Below are 19,160 nucleotides of genomic sequence, written 5' to 3' on the forward strand. Positions count from 1 at the left end.
TTTTGAGAGTTGTGTTGTAGTCACGATTTAGGTTGAAATCTTTCATGGCTGATAGCGTCTCTCTGCAAACTAGACAGAAGTACAGTCTTGGTGTTGGAAGGGCTCTTGGGCAATGTCTGCCATCTAGCAGTGAACACTGTTAATACAACGCACTATGGTGACTCCTCTAACAGAACAAGGTGTTATAACTTCTATAACACGTGTAGACATGTAACAATATAAACTCTGTACTGCACAATTATCAGTCTTTGCACATTATTTTCAGCAATTATCTGGAAACCAAGCTCAGAATTCAACCAACAGATCTACCTATCAATCTGAGCACATGGCTGTTGCTGGTCATCTGTCTGTATTCACCGGCCTACATCGCCCCCAAGCCGGTCAACAGTTGTACCGCATCCGTGTTGGCTGGAGGACTCTGCTCTCCCGTCCCCATAGAGACAAGCTCCTATAACCGTTTACACCCACCTCCCCACTCTCACCAGCAGTGGCAGCAACGATGCCAGCGAATTTGAATTAGCGGCGTTTGGACATTACTCGTGCTTTTCCCTCGAATACCGACCTTGCGTGGTTTGCCAAACGGATTTGGTTTCATTTATTACCGTGGGATTAACCGGCGTTATCCTGAGAGGACGGAGAGATTTGTGTCGCGCGGGGCGGGGAAGAGTGCTCGGAGGAGTCTTTCGTCTCCTCAGTCATCTCGCCACTTGCCCCAGCCAGCCAGTATGCTCCTGTAACAACCCAAGACGCATACAAGCGAGGAGACGGAGCCAATGTGCCCGTAAAGGTGAGCTTCTTCTTTTGGGGGGCCTTGAAATGTCGGTCGCTCGCCGCCTTTCACCGGTCAACCTGTCAGGAGATGGCTAATGACAGCAACATGCTAACTGCTCTTCATTTGGAATGGAAGCTAATAACCCCACTATCATTTCAACAATTTCATTTTTGAATGGTTTCCGTTTTCCTGTAAATGACACGAAAGCAACAGCAGCCGGCCATAGCCTGAAAAATCATGTTATTTTTTGGGGGGGATAATTTTGATGCATTTTTGACAACCATCAGTCAGGCCTTTGCTTGTGGGTTGTGATTACGTCACGCCTCACCTGCATACAGTGGACAATAATTCGAGGTGAGAGTAGCAAAGTGACCAGCGTCTGTCAAAATACGGAGTCTGGTTGGAATGGCCACTTCAGTCCGAGAAAATCGGATGATGGGTTTCGCAAAAATTGACTTTTTGGTATGAGGACAAAAAAATTTCATTTTTGGGGAACTTTGCTGTGTGCTAGCGCCTATAGAAAATCTGGTCACAAACACCTGCAAATTAGATTACGACAGTACTTCATTATTAATCAACGTATTACCTCGATACTTCATATGCTACTTAGGGAGAAATACCACCAATAAGTTCATACTTAATTCAAATTCAGCATGACATTTCAAACAGTCTCACTTGCCCCCCAAAATCGACTTAAATAGTGCAAGTGCAACTTTATTCGTGAGAAGAACAGTATGGGCAGTAAGATACCTTGCAAACTTAAGTAATCAATTGATTTTTCTTGAATTTATTTCTTATGGAGAATCTTAGTGCCAATTCCTTGTTTTTCAGGAATTTCCACAAAGATAGGGGCACTAGTCAGTGGTCACATTGCTAGTGAGACTAAGTCATATTTGTGCATGTCATTAGCAAATCCTAAACCAAGCAACTTATAGAGGTCTGACAATTATATCCCCCGCCTCCCCCACCTCCATGTACGTTATGTTATTGTCCGACATATCTTTGCATATTGCTTGTTGAAACAAAAAAAGAAAATAAAAACAACACAGTACTGTATGTGTCATTGTTTCAGTATGGATGTGGAGGTGAGTGCCGGGCAGGGGGGCAGCACCAGGAGAAGAGCAGCGGAAGATAGTGATGTAGGAGGAGGAGGAGGAGGCGTGGAAATTTTGGTGGTACCGCAAGACCTGTACGACTCTGCCAGGGCCAAAATAGAAGCAAATCTCCGATGGCTGCTGGCCAAAGCTTATGGCATTGGTAAGACGTCCTCTTGTGCTTTTGCTGCTCAGGCTTTTTACGCTGACAAGGGCATGGCAAGTGATTGCATTATTTTGCAATTTCGTGGATCATAAGACATGATCGTTGAACCAGACAAATAGTCTTGACTCAGCCTGGCCAGTTGCGGATCTATTAGGGTAAGTGACTGGCCCACCACATTGTAGTGTAGTGAAATGTAAAAAACCACAACAGTTAATGGAGTCAAATGTACCATTTGCCTTTGATCAGCTTTCAAATATCACTCAGCCATCCATTTTCTATCGGACTTCATCAGGGTAGGAATTCGGGTTAGTTGCCAGTCAATTGTTGGGCACTTATAGAGAAAAAAAAAATTAACACTTATATTCATTGCCTATAAACAATTTAGAGTCTGCAATAAACCAAAGCTGACCTTTGGTGAGAGAAATGGGGTAAACCATGAGCTGGTTGCCAGTTAATTGCAAATAAAGATTAGTATAGTGCTAAAACATGTTTTGCGCTCTCGCTTTGAACTCCATCGTAAATATCATCTTTACAGATGTCACAGCAAAAACGCGAATGAAAGATCATTGCAACCACTTAGTGGCATCTATTTGTTGTATGGAATTATTCAAATAACGCACTCAGCGAGGCAGGGTGTCTAGTTGCAGAAAATGCTACATGCTATGTAGAAATGGTGTTGTGTTGTTGTGTTGGTGTTTTAAGGAAGAAGAGTCCACGCTTTAGTTCTATCCTCCATAATGTCGTCTAAAAGACCCTGTAAGGTGAATTCTGAGATTTCTTTCAACAACATGTTTGAAGATAATTGCTGGTAACGTGAAAGACTAAAATCAAGCAGTATTGAATTGTAGCTATATAGTGTTAAAACGTTTTTCACCATTACAGTTCAACCCTAAATAATCCACAGGGACACACTTGGGTGTGTGGCATGAATTACCCCTTCCCCATCAGTGATTACCCGGCGCAATCTTGAGTTACTTAGTTACTGTATTATTACTTGGCACATTTCTGCCACTACACCAAACATCAATCTAGCTAGCTATGCCTTCTTCCTGAAAATGCATCTTCCCTGGATGCCACATTTTACAGAACATCTTGTTGGCATAATTTCAATTCCCAACCAAAGAAGAGATGCCACTGGTGATGGCACCGCCACCCGTCCACCAACCGAGAGGAGCCCCAGAAGTGATTAGCTAGCTAGCTAGCTAGCTGGGAGCTAGCCCCTTTTGTGATGACCTGGTGGGACATATTCCAGCCGCCAGACGCTTTGGACGGATATAAATTTGTGGCTCAAGCACGTAGGGATGCGTCGGCATTAGCAAGTTGCTCGACAAAATAGCAACTGTTTTGTTTTGTCATGTTGGCTGGGGTAAATATTTTCAAATTAAGTGAAATGAATCCACTGCTAACAAAGCCACAGTACGGTCTTCACACTGTGAGCAGACATTCATGCTCGGCTCTCATGGTGTGCCAAAGGCTTTTATACACAGGTCAGTAGCCTAGCTAGCACCACTCCCTGCAATAAAACTGCTTCACATCACCCAGGCTCATGTGTGGAAACTAACCCTTCACTTCGAAGTGGGTTTTTGTGTCACTCCACTACCCACGGAGGGGGGAGTGTGGCTTCGGGTCAATCTTCAGTCATTCTGAAAAAAAAAAATCACAGTGATTGCACTAGTGTTTCCTGGGTTGCTTGACTTTCTTTGCAATCTTGCGTAATCCATCTCAAGATAGCTTTACAGCAGATTATTTAGTATTCAGCATCACTATTGTGAATATCGAGAATGGTCACATTCCAGCTAAAGGCCCGCTACTGTGTGCCGGGGCGCCGATCAGATGCCACATAATAAACACCAACCCCTGCAGAGCATCCCTTAATCTGATTGGGTCGTCCTGACGTCAGCTGTGTCGGCAGCACAGAGAAGTGTTCTCGGCTCACCCAATCTATTGAGTACGCTAAAATTAGTGTTTCAGAATCCAACAGCAGCTACGACACACGCTACTTATCAACTGTAGCCGTTTACTTGGAGAGCTTCAATTACGCTCATTGTTTGATGAGCAAAACAGTCGCATTTGGAAAAGCCAAACTCATAAAATCAGTTTTTAATTTTCCTCATTGGGCTGCCGGTGATTTTATGACCTCTAACAAGGTACAAACAAGTTTTTTTTTAACACTTCATGATAAGTAAGCATTTACACTTTTGGTTCTGTGACTTTATTGAGATCCTCAAATGTGATAAAAAAAAAGAATGTCAATGCGACGGTGTGTGTGTTTTTTTTTTTTTTAAACCACGCAATCCCCGCTCACATTTAGTGATTGTGTGTGTGCAAAGACCCAAACACTCATTAGATTAAAGAGCAAACACTCCACTGTACTGTCCCTCTGTACTAGTGAGATTGTCACATGTCTAAGTGATTAATAGGATTGAAAGTGAAGCCGCACACCTGCTTGATATGCCGAGCAGTCTGAAACTGAACAATATAGTAAATACCGTCTTACATTTCAAACGTTTTCAGCGTTTGCTCACTTTATCTTCCCACACAAGCCAGTGATCATGGGGGGGGGTTGTGGCTTTTAAACAAGACTGGCATTGCCATCAGCATCTCCATGGCAACCAGCAGGAACAGCGAGGGGACAGCTGAGGCTACGGAAGTGGCAGAGTAAAGGAAATTGGGCTGGAGGAGCCTCCTAATGGAGAGATGCCAATACAAGCACTGCATTTTCTCATATAGTGCCCTGTGTGCCCCGATCGTCGATGGCTTGAAAAAAAAATCAGCCTCACCCCAAATGGACGCCTTATTCCTATCTAGAAGACATTCTTTTAAGACACATGTCCTGTGTGTAAATAAGATCAGCTCAATAGCTCTATCAAAAATGAGCATCTTTGCAATAGCGCAGTTGAAATTGTATTTAATATTTTGACACCACTGACTGCCTCTCCACGTGTCTACCGACAAAGTAAGTGTGGATTAGCGTCTTCAAGGTGTACTAAAATAGCTGCCTCACGTCCTGGTGCACGAGCAGGGACAACCAGGCGGGCCGGCACAACAGCATCAGCTTTGTAATCACCGCTAAGTCTTATTAGTTTATTGGTTCAAAGACAGCGGGGCTACTACTTTGTCTTGATGTTTTCTTAGTGTCACGTTAGCCTGTTGTCGGTATTAGCTTCCATTACGTCCCAGCGGGTTCTCCGTTATGTATTATGAATTGCAATCCCTGCAAAAAACTAGGAGCAAAACCTTTATACGTACTTAAATGATCGTTTGAACTGTTTAATGATTATGATAAACTTAAATTTTTACAGATCATTTGATTTCAGAAAAAAAGCGCTTTCACTTGCAGCAAAGACTCTCTGGAACAACCCAGGCTTCACTTCTCCCAGGTCTCTCAGTTGAGATGTATCACTTCAGCATACAGACATACACATTTTTAGTGGCATGCACTGCATGTACTGTAAAATCCTGTCAATAATACTCATTTTTTGCACACAAAAAAAAAAGATCCCAAATCGAGTGGGGTATTATACAAGGGTCTCAATAAGTAACAAACATTTTTTTAGATAGTTACCAGTACCTAGGGTTTGTTAAAAAAAAATATACTGCATTCCATACACAACATAACTCACTAAGTACAACATTTAGAAGCAGTTACAAACTGATTTTAAGAGATTTAAAAGCAAAGTAAGGAATCAAGATTACTTGAATGACGAAAAGATCATACAGTGCAGGAACAAGATTTTTGAAAACATAATTTATAAAATACTTTGAAAGACCTCAATCTTAGGTTTGGGAGAGAGCATAGTTTTAACTTGGATTTAAAAGCATTTACACTTTATTGGTATGTTTTGAACCTTTATTCATCCATGTTATTCACTCTGATAATAAAGGATACCAGCAAATCGGGGGACCCTATTATACACAAATACAGAGGAGAAACAACATTTTAAGGGTGATTTTGGGACGCGTATTATACACGGCACGGGTGCATGTTATTCTTAATTTGCTTCACAAATAATGACCGCATGCTTCTTACCAGCAGACCACATCCCAGAGGACCTGAAAGACCCCTTCTACACAGACCAGTATGAGCAGGAGCATATTAAGCCCCCCGTCATTCACCTGCTGCTGTCCGGAGAGATCTACTGCCGGGTGTGCGGACTCATCCTGCGCGCAGAGCAAGCCGCCTCGCTTCGAAGCCATCAGTCTGTGCTCCAGGCCCTGTCCGCCAGGGGCGTCCAAGTGCGGGATTCGGACGACGTGCACGTCTCCGCCCTGGATCTCAGCTCGACCCCCGTCAAGATGGTGTGTTGACGTTTGGGCTGGGAATCACGCAGCAGCATGTTTCAATAGGATATAATAATGCTAAAAGCAAGATATAGTGCTGCTTGGGTAACTGGCACGTAGGCCTCAAAGTATTTGTTGGTGGTTTTTTTTTCTGTGTGTGTAGAGTTGCCACATGCACCTGATCGATGCCCTCATGATGGCCTACACGAGGGAGATGATCAGCGTGGAGAAGGTGGTATCCAGCGTCAAGCGATTCTCCAACTTCAGTGCCTCCAAGGAGTGTCCGTTGGACCTGGAAGATGCCATGGTTCTTTGGATCAACAAGGTAAAAAGGGGGGGAAAAAAAACAAGCCGTTGTGTTTGTATTTATCTGTAGATGTTTTTTTTTTTTTTTGTCAACCAAAGGTGAACACAAAGATGAGCGCTATCTCCGATAAAGAGATGAAGATGAAGCAGCACCTGCTGGACTCACCAAACCATCAGAAGGTACGTTTTTCCACTAAGCAGTTACCTTTGGTTTGCTGTGGCTACTGACGGAACATTCTAGTCAGTGTAAATGAAGAAATATGACTGACGAACACAATAATCAAGCAGATTCATTTCATAATCGAATTATTGACGATTAATCGTTTAATTCTGACAGCTCAAGCTGCAGCCCTAGACAGGACAATGCGAAAATTGCTTAAATTAGGCCCGATTATCGGTTTGTGTGTACCCTGCTTTAGTTGTACTGCATGTTCTGTTCTCACCGGTAATAGGATCTGACGAGCACTTGCAGTTCACAGATTCTATCTAACACAATGTGAATGAGCTATCCACCACATTCCCGCCAGCGCTCACCAGATTCGCATGTCCGTGTTTTACCAATCACATCAGATCACTTGTTAACACGTGCTCCCATCAGCTCTAACCTTACCACTCGTCGGATGTGTACTGTTCACATTGGCATGAAAAAGTCCGGTAGTCACATCGAAGCAAAAAAACTGACCTGCAATAGGAGCGTAGCCTTATTTCTGTCTCCATGGCAACAAAGGATAATATGAGTCCGCTGTTGTCTGAATCTTGTGTGCTGCTCTTCCTGTTTGTGTCCCCCCCCCCACCCCACCCCACCCAAATATTTGACCCTTGTGCCTCTTGGATGCTAGTCTCCCTCCAAATGGTACTGGAAGCTGGTACCCGTAAGTGTGATTATCAGCAGCCTCCTTTATGTGTGTGTGTCTTTGTGGCGTGTGTCAGATTGTGCAGCACTTTGAATGTTATTCTTTAAAAGCCCTTGTGTCTTTTGTGACAAAAAGTCTATTGTGGGTGAATCCAGGGGAGCAGGGTACAAACACAGATTTGTAACATCTGTTCAGATTTTTCAAATGACAAAAAAATCGGTTACTTGGCGATGGATTTGCATAACTTTGTCCAATTACCCTCACATCACATATAATCTAATAGAGTATTCTGGTGCAACAGTAATTACTCAGTTTGAGGCCCACAGCTGAATGAAATTTATGAAATTTATAATCCGGTACCCACATTTTACTGACTGTATTGCATGCTCTGCTTCCAGCTACACCGAGGCAACTGCTCATGCGCATGCCTTGTGAATAGCTAGATTTGAAAAGCAAATATACAAAAAAAATAACTATTGACGACTCTTATCACCACTGGCAGAGCTAGGGGGGCGGTGGGGGCACTGGCCCTGCTGAAATATGATTGGACCCGTCAGGTGCTAGGCCAGATAATTGATTTGTGGGTATTTCCGATTTTTCCGGCAATTTTTTTCCCACATTTCCCCCCATTCTTCGTAGAGAACATATAATGAATATCTATCAGTGTTTTCCGAAAAATTTGTGGGGTTTGTCATTTTTTTTAGATTGTTTTGCGGACCCCCTGAGATATCCTTGGCTCCCCCAAGGATAAAAGTCTCGCTCCGCCACTGCTTACCGCACTTTTCCCCACAGGATAATCACCCATGAAAATGTACAGAGGCATCCAATGATCTATCCTTTTCTAACTTTGATCGTAAGGAAGTACATATGCTCAAATTTGACTTTATCATTGGTATGTCTATAACTCAGAGAGGATGATGGTTCTCTGAAGTAGCAATAAGCTCCATCCGCATTTTGCATTCATCCATTAACACTTCCTTTGCTTCAGGTTTGGCATTCTTCATCCTCATTTTATTGACTCCGCTTCCAAACTCCTTCCACCTTCCTCGTTGCATGCACACTGAACTCATTTTGCTCACAAAGAAGTGGCCTGCCAGGAGTTGCCGGCCTCCCGTGCATGTGTGGACCCCCGCCCAGTCATCTCTCTCCTCTTTCCCCACCAGCCTGACATATTGCATGCGCTGGCCCATTGTCTGTTGGAGCCTGTGGAGTTCTCCCGCGTGGTAATGTACTCAGCCTTCACTAGATGGATGGATGGATGATAGAAAGATAGATCGATAGATTTTGAGAGCAAAAGGTGCATATTTTCAGGAACGTAGTTCTGTCTTTTATAGCATTAAAGCATCCTTTCCGGTATAAAATGTGAAATGTTGTGGCTGTTCAGGTGCGTTATCGCAGGGATCACCTCTCAGGTCGGACTCTTCAGCACTTCTCCCTGGTGGACGACCTGTGCACGGACGTGTGCGACGGCGCCGCTCTTCTGACCCTAATCCACTTCTACTGCCCCGAACTCATCAGACTCGAAGGTATGGCTAAAGCTGTTATCCCACCACCAAGAGGTTGTGTGTCAGTGACGGTCCGTTTGTTTGTCCTAAATGCAGATATCTGCCTGAAGGAGGTCGCCTCCATAGCTGACAGCATGTACAACATCCGTCTGCTGAAGGAGTTTTCAAATGAATACTTGAACAAGTGCTTCTATCTGAAGCCAGAGGACATGCTGTATTGTCCTCCAATGCTTAGGGTGAGACTAATAACACACTCCCCCCCAAAAGATTACCAGAGTTCCCACATGCTATGGAAGACCTGAAAAACAGTACATGACATTTCCAGTTGAGGCGACATGCATTAAAAATATGTCATTTAAAAAACATTGTAAATCACAAACCATTTGTCTTTATTACAGTAAAGGTATAAATTGTCCATATGTGTGAGTGAGAATTTTTGCTTGGGTGTATGTGCCCTAATACTGGCTGTCAACCTGTAACCTGAAAGAAGAAGTCAACACAAACATTTATTTTTCAAGAATGTGTTCCCTGTAGGCCCACTAGTTGAAACACGGCATTTTGATTCATTTTGCGTTTGTGGAATATGAGTTAAACAGCAAAATGCACTCCTTTTTTAGCCATCTCCGGGGGCGGCCATTTTGTCTTCTGTCGACTGAAAATGACATAACAGCTGCTCACAGCGACCAATCACGGCTGACCGGTTTTCTGAATCTGAGCCGTGATTGGTCGTTGCGAGCAGCTGTGATGTCATTTTCAGTCGACAGACGACAAAATGGCCTCCCCCAACAGATGGCTAAAAACGAGTGGATTAACACAAACGCAATATTTATCACAATGCCCTGTTTCAACTAGCGGACTCGCATATTCTTGAAAAAAATATGTTTGCGTTGACTTCCCCTTTTAATGAGGACAAACGCTATAGAAATGGATTGATATCTGGCAGATGCAGACTAGTTTTCAGATAGCCCCGCTAACCTTCCTTTGCCTCCTCATTCAGAATAACGTGATGGTGTTCATCGCCGAGCTCTTCTGGTGGTTTGAGATTGTGAAGCCCGACTTTGTACGGCCCAGAGACCTTAAGGAAATCAGAGATGGTAAAACCTCTTCACTGCCTCTATTCCAAAACCATTTTAAAGACTGTGAGGCTAGTGTGTCTCACGAAACAAGGTCCAAACTAATGTTGATGCCACATTTGTACAGCACGAATGCTTCTGCAGCCCAAGACCTCTCGACCCCACACGGCCGTCGGCGTTACCAAACGTAGTTCCCCCGCTACGTCAGGCGCTGCTGCAATGCTGACCACGCCTTCGAGCCCAAACTTTAGGTACAGTTTGTTTGCAAGATGACCGGGTTTATCTTTAATTTGCCGGTGTCCCTTTGATAACTGATTTTATTTCATTACCAAGATGTGATTTTCTCCGACAGCATTGTACCAAGCACTCCCAGCTCGCCTCACTCTTTCGTGCCTCAAAGACAGAGACGACAGAGGGCAGTTGAGGACGATGCTTCAGGTAACGTGTGGCGGTGGCCTGCAGATGTGTATTTTGGACAGGATAGAATGATGTTATGTCAACGTGAGTCTATTGTTGTCATTATACCTTAGTGAGGAATCCGCGTAGCCCTCTGTCACGTAAAGACGACAATTCTCGGGGTTTGTCACAAGTCTGGCCAGAGAGGAGGCAGAGGTGAGCCTTCACATTTTGCTCTCACAGACACTTCATTAGGTACATCGGCATGATCCGGTTTCGTTCCAGTTCAGGATGTGCATGAAGAATTTGTGCGCTTATATACTCATCTTGTATCCCTCCTTAGGCCGTTCTCCCAGCCGGCACCCTACGCCTTGCATTTCCCCAATCAGGATGGCGACGCAGACAACATCAGCGCGGTTCGCTCCATCACCAAAGACGGCTTGGCCACGCCCCGCCACATGCTCGTGGGGTCAGGTCGCCCGCCGCATCAACACAGACTGAGCGGGCAGAGCCTCCTCAGCCACATTCGCATTGAGGATGAGGAGGAGATCTTGGAGGAGGAAGAGCTGGTCGCGGTAATACACCCCTCTGCTTTCCCCCGACGTCCGATCGGGGGCGACATGGAGCTGGATGAATTGGAGATCCCCAACACCCCCCCGCCCTGGAGGGTTTCGAATCCTGTCAACGTGGACGTCTTAACCCCAGACTTGCGGGCGGACAGCTACTACCTCGAGCCTCTGATGCCTGCCATCCCAAAGATAGCCAAAGAGAAAAGCATCAGCCTGAACAAGGAGGAGGAGAGCGGCGAGAGTCGCTGCAGGTCAGGGCTACCTGGCCTGAAAACAGCCACGGATATTCCACACAAATCCTACCGGAAATCACCGTTGTCCGAATGTGGTTCATTCCAATTTAAACCCATACCCGTGGGAAAGTCCGCCCCCGCTCGGGAAGGCTTGACACGCACTTCACTTTCTGAGAGGACACAACCACAAGGCTTCTTCCTCCACTTGTCTGGAGAGTCTGACTGTCACAGTCACCTTTCGTCAGACGCGGAAGTAGGCCAGGACTCTGACTCGGACATTGCCGATTTTGAGGAAGACGACGAGGATGCGGACCTGATCGAGCCGAGCGCCGGGAAAGGGATGGGTTCACTGCGAGAATTCTCAGAGGTGGAGTCTTTTAAGCTGAGAGAAGACCTGAAGGTGAGGGAACGAGACGACAAGGAAGACTGGAGTGGACGCTCCAGCCCTTGCCTCAGTACCGCGTCCTGCGCGAGCAGCTGCAGCGCTTCGGGCAGCGCCGGTGTCAGGATGACCAGCTTTGCCGAACGGAAGCTGCTTAAGCTCAGCCTCCGCGACGGGCTCTCCAGCACGAGCAGCTCGCAGAAGACGACGCCCGACCACTCGGAGATCGCTCCTTGCCCTCCGTGGCAGCTGAAGACCGAGGGTAGCCCCGTATGGCTCGGGAAAGACGCCGTGTCTGCTGCGAAGAAGATGGCGAGTCCTCCGGTAGTGCCTTCAGAGCTGCTGCAGCTCCACATGCAGCTGGAAGAGCAAAGGCGGGCTATCGAGTACCAGAAGAAGAAGATGGAGACCCTGTCGGCGCGGCAGCGGCTGAAACTCGGCAAAGCTGCGTTCTTGAACATTGTGAAGAAGGGCGAAGGGAGGAGCGACACGCTGCCTCTTCCTCTGAAACGCTCGCCTTCCGCCGATCTGTCTGCTGCCCAGAAAGCCAAGAGTCCCTGCTGCAAGGATGACTCCTGCCTTGAGGTGTTAAAGGTGCAGGCACGGGCAGAAGGGAGACGGACAAATCGAGACAACCGTTCGGCTCAGGATGGCACCTCGGAGTCGGACGTGGGTGGCCGCTCGCGCTCCATCGACCTCCTCAACGAGGCCATCGGTGTCATCCAGCAGCAGATGACCCAGCTGTCGTTGCAGCAAGACTTGCTGATGAAGAAGAAAGAAGCCTCATCTTCGGAATCGGAAGAGCCAGATCTGAACCCGACTTCGACCGCAGCGCAGTCCCCCACCTCGGACCCCAGATCTTTCGCCGTCCACTTCGTGGACTTACACGACAGCAGTTGCGCGCCCACCCGCCGCCCTCCCAAGTTGAGCTCCAGCCAGCGAAGCAAAGCCTGCGAGCCGAAGCGCAAGAACGGCAAGGTGCTTGACACCGAAGGTGGAACTTCTCCCAAGGAAAAGGACGGTGCGGGAAGCCAGGACGCTGAGAGTTCCAGGATGGATAGAAACTTCAGAAGGCGCACAACCTTCAGAATCCAAAACGACCAAAGCGGCGCCAGAGAGGAACCCGATCTATCTCCCGTCAAAGCTCAGTCGGAGGACACAACGACCTCTGACGCCTCCATCGCTCCGTCACGCTGTGCGGAAGACGACGAGGTCGACATCTCGGGGACCGAATCTGCGGGCGGAGACGACGGCGGCAAGGGAAAAGCTCTGCTGATCGAGGTTGACCTGTCGGACCTGAAGGAACCCGAGGAGGGTGCGAGCGCCAACACCGGCGAACAAAAGAATGTGCTCGGCTTCTTCTTTAAGGTGACGTGGTCTAAGGCAGTGTTTTGAGCTAAGGCACATATCGTCGCTTGTCATTTTTCTTGTTTTTACATGAGTGGTGTTTCCCCTCTAAAGACGTCGCATTAATGTGAAAAATAAAAAAGTTTCCAAAATTGGAGCTAAATGTTTTTCACAGGACAGCGCTATTCTACATTTGAAAAATCTCACAGCACACCGCAAATGTCACAAATGTCAACAACAACAACAAAAAACGGTCATGAATCCATCCAAATTAACTAAATCACAGCCTATTTGAGGTTCCCAAATTCACCTGTTCGCCTTTTTCGCAGTGGAACGTATATGCAGCCATTTTCCGAAGAACTCAAATGTTCTCATTTTTATTGCGCTTTCTGAAATGACATGACTCTAAGATGGCTAACTTTGATGTCGCTTGTATAGCGTTTTTCTACCTTCGGTACTCAAAGCTCTTCCCACTGTACCTCATTTAACGGAGCATCAGGGGCAACTGGTGGTTCAGTATCTTGCTCAAGGGTACTCGGACACGGTCACAATTAGGATTGGCCACGGAGAACCGGGAATCGAGCGGAACCGCGACCATCATTGCGGTTCTCCCGGAACCTTTCAGATTTTAGAACGTCGTCGCTAAATTTCGATCAGCTCATCAGCAAGCTCTTCAGGATTCTGATAACGATCCCGATCACTTGAATCGGGTGTGTTGCAGCAGGGAGAGATGGAAAACGCGCAGTACCGGAGTTGGTGACCCCGGCATTAATTGGACCTTCTGCCATCTGGTGGAAGAACATTTCATTGTTCTGCCCGTCATTAAATGTCGCTGACATAGATAGATGACCAAAGATGCATTAAAACCGACCGTACTCCTTTTCCAGGATGACGAGAAGGCCGAGGATGAGATGGCCAAACGACGCGCCGCCTTCATGCTCAAACAGCAGCGCAAAGCCGAGGAGGCCAGGCTACGCAAGCAGCAGCAGGAAGCAGACAGCGAGCTCAAGCGTGACGAGGCCAGGTACGCTTCAAGTCCAACGCCGTTGGAGGAAATGTTGATCCACTCTCTCTTGCAGGCGTAAGGCGGAGGAGGAGCGGGTTCGTAAAGAGGAGGAGAAGGCCAGGCGAGAGCTGATAAAGCAAGAGTACCTGCGCAGGAAGCAGCAGGCGCTCTTGGAAGAACAGGGTCAAGTTAAGCCGAGGCCCAGGTTCAAGTCCCGCAGAAATAGACCCAAATCGCTGCACCGCGGCGAGCTCAGCAGCCCCTGTAAAGGATCCACCACGCGTATGTAGCATGTTTGATTACGTACTGTCGTCGTGCACTAAGGCGGAAATCAACCCAAACACATTTTTTTTCAAGAATATGTTACCAGCAGGCCCACTAGTTGAAACACGGCATTCTGATTAATGTTGACTTTGTGGAATGTGTTTAAGGGGGAAGTCAACGCAAACATTTTTGTTTCAAGAATACGTTCTATGCAAGCCCACTAGTTGGAGCAGGCCATTCTGATAAATATTGCGTTTGTGGAATAAGTGTTAATCCACTCGTTTTCAGCCATCTCTGGGGGCGGCCATTTTGTCTTCTGTCGACTGAAAATGACATCACAACTGCTCGCAACGATCAATCACGGCTCAGATTCAGAAAACCGGTCAGCCGTGATTGGTTGCTGAGGGCAGTTGTGATGTCATTTTCAGTCGACAGAGACAAAATGGCCGCCCCCAGAGATGGCTAAAACCGGGTGCATTTTGCTGCTTAATTTATATTCCACCTACGCAAAATTAATCAGGATGCCGTTTTTCAACTAGTGGGCCCGTTGGGAACATATTCTTGAAAAAAATATGTTTGGGTTGACTTCCCTTTCAAGTAGCAAAATCCACCCCTTTTCAGCCATCTCAGGGAGTAACCATTTCGTCACTTAAGTCGACTGAAAACTACATTACAAATGTTCAGGGCTCAGGTAACAACCAATAACAGCTCAGCTTCAGAAAAAAGGTCAGCCGTGATTGGTCATTACCTGAGCCCTGAGCAGTTGTGTTGTCATTTTCAGTTGACAGAAGTGACAAAATGGCCGCCCCCAGAGATGACTAAAAACGGGTGGATTAACTCTTATTCCACAAATGCAATATTTATCAGAATGCCTTGTTTCAACTAGTGGGCTTGCATAGAACAAATTCTTGAAAAAAATATGTTTGGGTTGACTTCGCCTTTAAGGGGAGGGTCATCGATGAAAACTGCTTTGAAAGTGTTTAATTGCTACTTTTAGCTGATTTGAGCTGTAGCCTTCGAGGATCCACATTGTCTTTGGCCACAGAGGCGGACAGCGTCATCTCTGGAGAGATGGAGTCACAGAGGTGAGATGCCTGCTTTGTCCACTAGGGTATTGGATTTACACTGCATGGCTCAAGTGTTCTCATTTTTTTTACTCTAAAGTGTACAATTGAGAACAAGAGAAACAAAAAAAACATGCAATCATAGAGCTTCAAATCGGAATCAGGCGTCTTCCGAATGTTGATAAAAAACATTTACGGGTCGAATATCTTCGTAATGTGAATGCAGCCAAAATGCACGGATCGAACATACCACGTCATTGCGAGTTTGATGTGATCGAAAGAAATCTTTCGTTCTGTGACAACTGGAGACTGCAAAGAGCATTTTAAATGTCATGTCAAGCATAGACAGGTTAGTGTGGTCTTATAAATAATTGCGGTGTCAGCGTTAGTGATGTAACGATTCACTCAAGCCCCGATTCAATTCGATTTTCAGTTTGTGATTTTCGATTCTATTTTTTAAAAATTGCTACCATACTTGTCTCTGTGCACTAGTGTGGTTCTGCAGCTATCCACAAACGCAATACGCAATGTTTGGCGCAAGCGCATAATTTGATCTACACATTCAAAATGTGCTTTGCGTGTGGAATGAAAAAATGTTTCAAGACATCATTTTCTAGATGAATTTAATCAACTCGATTTTCAAATTATCGATTCGATGAATTGATCCGTCCCAATTAATCGCTTTACGGAATTCTTTACCTTATTCACTGCCAAAGACAAACAGATTTGTCTGTTCACAGTCCAGCCATTCAATCCCAGGGTCTTATTTACCGGTTTATATTTTTAAAAAGAAATTTCAAACATTTGGGTCTGAAAATGTCTGTCAGTGAATGAGTTACATGCAATGGGGTCCTTGTTCTACGTGTTGCATGAATATAAACAGCTATATGGCATATGTGCCACTTGAAACGTACAAGGAAATAGACAATCGAAAAAGTCTTGTATAGTCACTAAATCAGAATTTGATACTTGGCCTGACCTGGAGTATAACCTCGAGTTTTTCTTGCAGGGCTGAGTCGGTCTGCTCCATGGATTCCTTCCCCGTCCTGAGCCGAACCTCCAGCAGGAACTTGGAGCGCGATTGGGAGAGCGGCTCCATCGCCTCCTCCATCACGTCAACCGAGTACAATGGTGAGTGCTGAGCAGCCACAGTGGAGTGAAATATGGAAATGGTGCCATAAATCCTCACTGGCTGAGACCGGCTGCATCCTTTTCTGGCTAGCCCATCATATGGCCCCTTTAACTTTTGGTTGTTGATCGTTGGTCCAAGGGCCCAAGCTTTTCAAAGAGCCGAGCTCCAAGTCCAACAAGCCCATCATCATCAATGCCATCGCGCACTGTTGCCTGGCTGGGAAGGTGAACGAGGCCCAGAAGAACGTCCTTCTGGAGGTCAGTGTGATGAAACTGAATTTGCTCCGTCGGCGATCGATCGCTCCATCGTCAGCCTCGTGTCTTCGTCCTGGTGTTTCACAGGAGCTGGAAAAGTGCGAGTCCAATCACCTGATCATCCTCTTCCGCGACGGCGGCTGCCAGTTCCGCGCAGTGTACTCGTACTCGCCGGAGACGGAGGACATCCTCAAATTCACGGGCACGGGGCCGCGCGCCATCGGCCACAAGATGATCGACCGGCTGTACAAGTACAGCTCGGACCGCAAGCAGTTCAACGTCATCCCTGCCAAGTCGGTGTCGGTCAGCGTGGACGCGCTGACCATCCACAACCACTTGTGGCAGGCCAAGAGGCCCGGCAGCGCGCGTAGGAAGTGACACGCGGATGCTCGGTACTTCTGTTCGGTTTACAGCTGTTGGGCGGGGCCCAAATAGTCGTACGACGTGTTCAGACTAAACGCTCCAAAATTGCAACGACGTCTTAAAGAGGAACTCAAGCCAAACATTTGCTTTGCAATAATATGTCCCCCTAAACACGGTATTTTGATTAATATTGTGTTCATGGAGTAAAAATTAGGCAGATTAATCTCAACTGAAAATGACGTCAAAATGCCCTCAGGCTCGCATTGCGAACGTCACGTGACCAAACCCAGAGAACAGGGGAGCCATGACATTCCCAACGCAAACCCAAGGGCATTTTTATTGTCATTTCAGGCGACAGCAGAGGGTGGTATAGGACAAAATGGCAGTACCCTGAGTTTGATGAAAACGGATGGATTCATCTTAATTCTTATTCCACAAACGCAATAATAATCAGAATACCGTGTTTAGATTAGGGGAAGCACATAAACTATGTTATTGCAAACTTTTTTTTTTTCTTTTTTTTTTTGCCGTGAGTTCCCTTTTGAGATTAGATTGAAATCAAATGAAAAATGTCAAAAATTGGAACTCTTTGAAATTATCATTAGTTTGTTTGTTATCAGTCAGTCTGACCTTTCGATGCTGGCGACATCGGTGCAGTGTTTCCCAACCTCTGTTAAGCCGAAGCACTTATTTTACTTGAGAAAAATCTCACAGCATGCCACCAAACAAGCGGATTTTTTCTGTGCTGCCATGAATGGATGGATGAACAAAGACACAGTATTTGTAGTAAAAAGAAAATAATAATTAACACCCGGAGATCTGAAAAAGTGGCTGGCAGTCACTATAATACAAAACACTGCGCTAGCCAAATGCACTATTTTATTAATTTTATTTATGATACTTCTGCGTGTCACGTATGTTGTAGGTACGTCCTGCGTTCTTTTTGGCACACAGCTGATGGACTGATTGTCACGTTGTGACAAAGTTGGACCTTTTTGAGACGTTGCGTTCTCTTCTGGCGATGATTCTGACTTGACAAAAAAAAAAAAAAAAAAAAAGGGATGTCGTTTGTATTGTGAGGTTCAAGGCTCCTGGTTTGTTCCTTCCAGTCCTTGCGAGTGCTTTTACAGAGATACACTTTGATTACATTTTTAATGGATGAATACCGTGTGAACTCACCTCGGAATATTTGAATTTAAGTTGGTTTTAAGATGAAAAACAAAGGAGACAATATGTTGAGCACACCTGGCTCACAGTTCTGAGATTAAAAGGTCTGAATCTCCGATTCGGCCTTTCTCTGTGGAGTTTGCATGTTCTACCTGTGCTTTGCGTTGGTTTTCTTTGGGTACTGCCAAATTGCAAAAAAAAGTCTGACTGTGCGTGCGAATGGTTGTTGTCGTCTACATGCACCTTGCGTTTGGCTGACAACCAGTCCATGGTGTACCCTGCCTCCATCAGCTCAAAGTCAGCTTGGTTAGGTGCCAGTTCAGCAACTCGCTGTGGGAAATGGATGGATGAAAAACAAAGGCAACAAAAGCCTTGTTCTGTTTGTATATTTATTTATTTATTCTTTTTTTTTTTTTTGCTGCCGTTTCCTTTCCGTTCACTTCGGGGGGAAGTTCTTGATCGGCTCACGAGCTTTTTCGCGAACCCTCAATGGAGAACAAACAATGTTTAAATGTAGCTTCAAATGCTCAACAGGTTGCCTGCCCGTTCCCTGGTCATTGGAACTTGATGGCAAACAAAACTGCACAATACTTTATATGGATATTTTTTTTTTGCTGCATTTTGTATATTTTTTAGTAGGATATTTTGTACCAGTTAGAGAAATTAAAATAAAAACAGGCACTGTTATGAGGTTTATTCTGTTACAAGTCCCATTGCATTGTATCCTATATTGTGTGTTAATTTATTTTGAAAGTCTGTAATAAATTACAGTTTAATATGTTGCTTCTTCATGAATGTGACTGACTTTTCAAACGCAAGTCAAAGCCATGCCTACGTAGATAACTTACGTAAACCTACAAAACCCATTCGAGGATGTTGCTGTGCACTGAAAAAATAACAATGCTAAAATAAGCAAAAATTCAGAAATACAG

The 19,160-nt window shown here is 45.6% G+C and overlaps 1 protein-coding gene across 7 annotated transcripts; it reads left to right on the forward strand.

The window, feature by feature from the left end:
* Nucleotides 1-413: 413 nt before the first annotated feature.
* camsap1a (calmodulin regulated spectrin-associated protein 1a) lies at nt 414-19,019 on the forward strand. 7 transcript variants are annotated; one of them, XM_086052971.1, is made up of 20 exons: nt 414-787; nt 1,845-2,029; nt 6,069-6,331; nt 6,477-6,638; nt 6,719-6,799; nt 7,459-7,491; nt 8,637-8,696; nt 8,858-8,999; nt 9,075-9,214; nt 9,976-10,072; nt 10,179-10,302; nt 10,404-10,489; nt 10,582-10,663; nt 10,791-12,999; nt 13,866-14,002; nt 14,058-14,266; nt 15,246-15,333; nt 16,322-16,443; nt 16,583-16,701; nt 16,786-19,019. In XM_086052971.1, exons 2-20 carry the CDS (start codon nt 1,846-1,848, stop codon nt 17,074-17,076), a joined length of 4,629 nt encoding a protein of 1,542 aa, XP_085909097.1. In that variant the 5' UTR covers nt 414-787; nt 1,845; the 3' UTR covers nt 17,077-19,019. The 7 variants fall into 7 exon arrangements, with proteins under 7 accessions (XP_085909097.1, XP_085909100.1, XP_085909098.1 ...); XM_086052974.1 differs by lacking the exon at nt 8,637-8,696 and having other exon boundaries at nt 6,066-6,331; XM_086052972.1 differs by lacking the exon at nt 7,459-7,491 and having other exon boundaries at nt 6,066-6,331.
* The last annotated feature ends 141 nt before the right edge of the window (nt 19,020-19,160 follow it).

This window comes from Filicampus tigris, chromosome 15 (genome assembly GCF_054856515.1).
Source record: "Filicampus tigris isolate MCC_2025a chromosome 15, RoL_Ftig_1.0, whole genome shotgun sequence".
Classification (NCBI taxonomy): domain Eukaryota; kingdom Metazoa; phylum Chordata; class Actinopteri; order Syngnathiformes; family Syngnathidae; genus Filicampus; species Filicampus tigris.

Coding starts and splice junctions, on each gene's coding strand:
- camsap1a (XM_086052971.1), top strand. CDS start 1,846: ATGGATGTGGAGGTGAGTGCCGGGCAGGGGGGCAGCACCAGGAGAAGA. Junction 2,030..6,068: donor GGCCAAAGCTTATGGCATTG/GTAAGACGTCCT, acceptor TCTTACCAGCAG/ACCACATCCCAGAGGACCTG. Junction 9,000..9,074: donor CGAACTCATCAGACTCGAAG/GTATGGCTAAAG, acceptor TCCTAAATGCAG/ATATCTGCCTGAAGGAGGTC.